The sequence below is a fragment of the Penaeus chinensis genome, chromosome 30 (assembly GCF_019202785.1).
Source record: "Penaeus chinensis breed Huanghai No. 1 chromosome 30, ASM1920278v2, whole genome shotgun sequence".
Classification (NCBI taxonomy): Eukaryota; Metazoa; Arthropoda; class Malacostraca; order Decapoda; family Penaeidae; genus Penaeus; species Penaeus chinensis.
In genome coordinates this window covers 7,520,154-7,525,153 of record NC_061848.1, presented here as the reverse complement: position 1 = coordinate 7,525,153, position 5,000 = coordinate 7,520,154, and the positions used below count along the sequence as shown (strand labels likewise).

General features: G+C 35.7%; 1 protein-coding gene across 5 annotated transcripts in view; it reads left to right on the top strand.

Moving 5' to 3' along the window:
• Positions 1 to 5,000, top strand: part of LOC125041338 (sorting nexin-14-like) — a 24,229-nt gene that overhangs the window by 8,234 nt on the left and 10,995 nt on the right. For 3 of the 5 annotated variants that reach the window (XM_047636203.1, XM_047636202.1, XM_047636205.1), the window contains exon 11: positions 2,870 to 2,887. The exons of the other annotated variants lie outside the window; for them this stretch is intronic. In XM_047636203.1, the coding sequence (XP_047492159.1) occupies positions 2,870 to 2,887 (18 nt within the window). The remainder of the gene's footprint in view (positions 1 to 2,869; positions 2,888 to 5,000) is intronic. 5 annotated transcript variants of the gene reach the window in all.

Sequence of the window (5,000 nt, the reverse complement as noted above, 5' to 3'; positions counted from 1 at the left end):
TGGCTTGAGGGGTGGGTGACATAAATATGCTGTCATGGGAAAATCTGGCTGTGGGGCGGGGTGATGGAAACTTGCCATCATAAGCATTTTGGCTGAAAATTAGGGTAACAGGAAAGACTTGCTACAAGTGCATAAGCCTCTTGGAGAGTGATTAGACTCCTTTGGCTTTTAGAAAGGGGCTTTTGCATTATTTTTATCGATAAACAAGTGTGGAATGCAGTGTCTGTGAGTCGTGACTGGAAGAGCACCAGCTCCAGGGAGGGTGCTGTTTCCATGCTCATCATCCTATTCCTGGCCACAGAAAATTAAATATTACCCAAAAATGAAAAAGAAAAGAAAAGAAAAAAAAAATAATTAAATTTAATTAAATTAAATTAGATTTAAATGACACAAGCAAGAAAATGTTACTTATTGTTATTATTCTTTCACTGAGTTGTAAACTACCTAGAGAGATGATATGGAGTCTGTGCAAGGAATACAGTCTCTTACCATCTGGATAAAGCAAATCAGATGACAAATATGGACACTGGAAAATGGCAAAAAATGCTTATGCATACAAAGAGAAAATAACATTGCAGAGGGGAGGCATGGAGTCTTGTCACCACACGAGTGTTAATGTGCTCCTGGCCTACATGCCACGCACCGATCGGAGTGGCCACTCACATAAGCGTAATGCCTGTTTTTTGGCCATGAGATTGAAGCTCCCGGATCCAAGGGGTTAAAGAAAACGATTTGCAACTCAGATTAATACCTCACATGTGGGTTATGTGGCGTGTGGTTATTCTGGGAACTTCATGCTCTGGTTGCATCATTTTGCTGTTACTTTCAAATCAAATTAAAGTAGGTTTTATATATGTTAAAATACTCTTAACTTGAACAAGTTTGAGTGAGGAAAGACAAAATCAGTGTATGTATTTTGTTTGTTTGTTGCATTTTGTTTGTTGGTTGATGTAAGCATTTTTGAAGCTTTGATAAGGCACATGAATATCAGTAATTATACACTGGTGAGAGTTCCACAGAATTTGATGGAATATGAGTTTGGAAATACCTCTTTGTGAAGATTTTAATGGAGTGGGTTTCATTTTATGAGAGACTGACAATATGGTATTGAGAGTATTAGCATATATGTGTAAGGAATAGATTTTATGCTTTTGAGAGTATTAGGATATAGTTGTACCTGCCTGTACATCAGAGCTTGTGTTGAATGATTATATGTATATATTGTTTTGTGCAATTGAAAAATTGGTAATGTCTGAGGCTCAGCATGCAGATACAGACATGCAAAGGCACACTAGTGGAAACAAAAGTGCATGCCAAATATGTATGAAGAGTGAGGCTCTGGATGTACTGCCTTTCTCAAGAATCTGTAGGATGTATTGGCATTGGGATGGTTTTGGTCTTGTTATTAGTGTTTTCATTTTGGCATTTACAGATTTGTTGTAGTTGTTTCCGATAGGAAGTATTCAGGATTTACATAAAGATCTGTTGCTTATAAGACACAAAAACATGTTATTATTATTATTATTTGTATTGATATAAATGAGTTGTATATTTTTGGGGGGGAGGGGAGAATTATTTTAGAGATGAGACATGAATAGGTCTTTAACCAGGATTCTCTAGTAGTCAATTGAGCGTTCTTTTCTGAAAATGTTAACAGTATGATTGCTTCAAGAGCTAAGTATATATGATTCCATTTTTCTTATATAAGGTTTTAGTCAGAAAGAAGAGTGATCACTGGTTGGTTAATATAATTCATAATTCACTAAACTGGCAGATAAGTCTGTTGGTCATGTATCTTGAAAGATATACATGTGAAACACAATGAGAAAGTATGGCATAGTATCTTGGGCCTTTTTGAAAGCTCAGGATCTTCCTTTCTGAAGAATTACATGGCATGTAATGGCCATAATGCCAGAACAAATTTTACTGTGATCTGATTCAACATTGTGGAATGTGGACTAACCTTGCTCCTAGACTGCGTTAACCACTAGCTTATGTGTTAGAATAGTAGAAACCAGCCCATGAGATCATTTGTACAGAATGAAAGCTCTTTGTTTGGTTCCTTAATTCATTCTTTTAGGGTTTGCAAGCAGGTGGTTAGAGACTTGAAATACAGCACAAAGCATTTATGAGTATTGGCATGGAATCTTGCCTTCAATCATGCAGTATTCAGTGTTTGTTTATTAAGTATGCATTCATTCTATCTATTACTCTCTCTGTCTTGTCTATGTCTTTTTCTTCTTTTTCTTTCTCTTTCTCTTTCTCTTTCTAATTCACTTTCTCTCCCTGCATCTGCTTCCCTTTCTCTTTCTATTTCTGCTACTTTCCTAAGTTGCATTGAGAAGAACAGATGCATTTGTTATTGCAGGAAAACTTTTGTTCATGAATGAGACACGTAATGATGTGAAAAGTGGAGATGTGAAAAGTGGAGAAATTCTTTTGAAGGAATATATAATATGAATATATTCATTTCTTTTTAAAGTTTGAACTGGGTTGACTACATGTTATTTTTCTTTTTTTATCTTTTATCATAGGTTTGGATGACATGGTCTCTGCTCTGTTCATTACTTTGTCTTTGGGTACAAAGGGGGCATAAGGGCAGCTTAAAGGCTAGAGCAGTAATGTTGTATTCATTTGATATTATGTATTTATGTATCTTTGATTATGAGGATTATGATAATAAGGTACTTGGTTGTTCTAAGGTAAACTAATTTTCCCTTGTTTTCATTTCTGTGTCCTGATTTAACATTGTTTTGTGATACAGAATATACGTTGTTTTTTTTTACATTTTGATTTGCATTACTGATAAGGATAATTCTTATATTTTGAATGAGTAAAAATATTACAAAATTCTCTCTCCAATTGGCAGCTCTCCAGGGAAAAGCAGGTATTATAATTTTGTTTATTTTTGCATTGATATATTGTTTGTGTATTTATAAGCCTTTTTTATTTTTAACGAATAAGGAAAGTCCAGTGATAGATTGAATTTTTTTTTTATTTATAATTTTCACTGTTCTTTGTTTGACTTTTTGTTTACATATTGAGATTTTTTTCATAATTATATATATGTATAGATTTTTTTTTTTTTTTTTCTGTTTGTGCTTGATATGTGGTTTTGTATGATTTGACTACTGTTGTTTTAAACACAGTGTTAATTTTTGGCACTTTTTAAGAATTATCTTTTACAGACCAATATTATGTTATTTTATTTAGCTTAGCTGATAGACTAATGAAAGAAGCTTTTAGAATTAACTAGATAATGTATTAGCATAAGAAACTTATGCAAAAGATGTAATATGTTAATTTGCAAAGGAATGAGATATAGCATGCATTAAAATGTAAGAATGAATAAAGCAGTAAGGTAAATCTTTAATACAAAAATGAAACAACGAAAGAAACGGAATAAGAAAAAACAACAAAGGGTAGGATCAGCAGTATCAGAGTCACAGCATGTGACTAGGAAAGTATCAAGCCGTGGCATCCCTGGGGTCAACAGTACCCCCTGTCTTATAGAAAGCATATGAAGCAATATTCAGTCCTGTTTGAATAACCAAATATAGAGGTGGCAGTGAATGTTTTCTCTTATATCTGACTTTGTATGTCACTGCTGCTTGTATATTTGGCCTGTTATATAATACTGGCAATTGTTTTCTGCACTTCTTGTGAAAACAGATGCACTGTTGACTGCTAGGTTGCCAGGGCACAGTAATTCAGTCTTCAGATACTTGAGCTCTGATTGTATTTTCATATAAGGAGAAAATTTAGTGTTAAGTGTTTGCAGTAGGGTCATTTTTGCATGTAGGTCTTCACTCGCACTTACATTCACACTTACATTTACACTTACACTTAAACTTAAACTCACATCCACACTGACACATACATATGCTCTCTTTCACTTTCTCTCTTTCTCTCCCCCCCCCCCCTCTCTCTCTCTCTCTCTCTCTCTCTCTCTCTCTTCTCTCTCTCTCTCTCTCTCTCTCTCTCTCTCTCTCTCTCTCTCTCTCTCTCTCTCTCTCTCTCTCTCTCTCTCTCTCTCTCTCTCTCTCTCTCTCTCTCTCTCTCTCTCTCTCTCTCTCTCTCTCTCTCTCTCTCTCTCTCTCTCTCTCTCTCTCACTCTCTCTCACTCTCTCTCTCTCTCTCTCTCTCTCTCTCTCTCTCTCTCTCTCTCTCTCTCTCTCTCTCTCTCTCTCTCTCTCTCTCTCTCTTTCTCTTTCTTTCTCTCTCTCTTTCTCTCTCTCTTTCTCTCTCTCTTTCTCTCTCTCTTTCTCTCTCTCTCTCTCTCTCTCTCTCTCTCTCTCTCTCTCTCTCTCTCTCTCTCTCTCTCTCTCTCTCTCTCTCTCTCTCTCTCTCTCTCTCTCACACTCCTCTACACTTACACTCCCACACCCCCAATTACACTTTGATTTAGATGGGGTATGAAAGGGTGATATCGTTGATAATAGGCCTTTTTTTCTCTTTGTTTCATTTCAAGTATGTTGGTGGTCCCATTAACAGGTTTATTAAATATCAAAGTAAATGTGGGTTTGAGTGATAGTTATTAAACTAATGTTGCAAAGACTCAGAATAAGATGTCTTGTAGCCATAATTATTCTAGTGGATAGAACATTGTGTGTTATTATCTTTCAAGGAATATTATATAACAAGGAACACACCTTCCCACCTTCCATGACTACCTTTTAAAGATGAATGTTTTACAGTGTAAACCCTCCCTTCTAAAGATCTCATTTATAAAGGAAAGTGGGGAAGCTTTTTTCTGATTTTGTTAGGTCTGTCTAAAGCAATGAGTTTTCTTTAGACATTGCCTACATATTTGTTGTTATGAAAGGACTTATGCATTGTATATTAGACATTACATTATATAGGTTTCCTGATTTCTAGTGGAGGTTGAAACTTTCTTAGTAATAGGTGATTACAGGAGAGACAGAGAAAGAGACAGAGGGAGAGACAGAGAGAGAGACAGAGAGAGAGACAGAGAGAGAGACAGAGAGAGAGACAGAGAG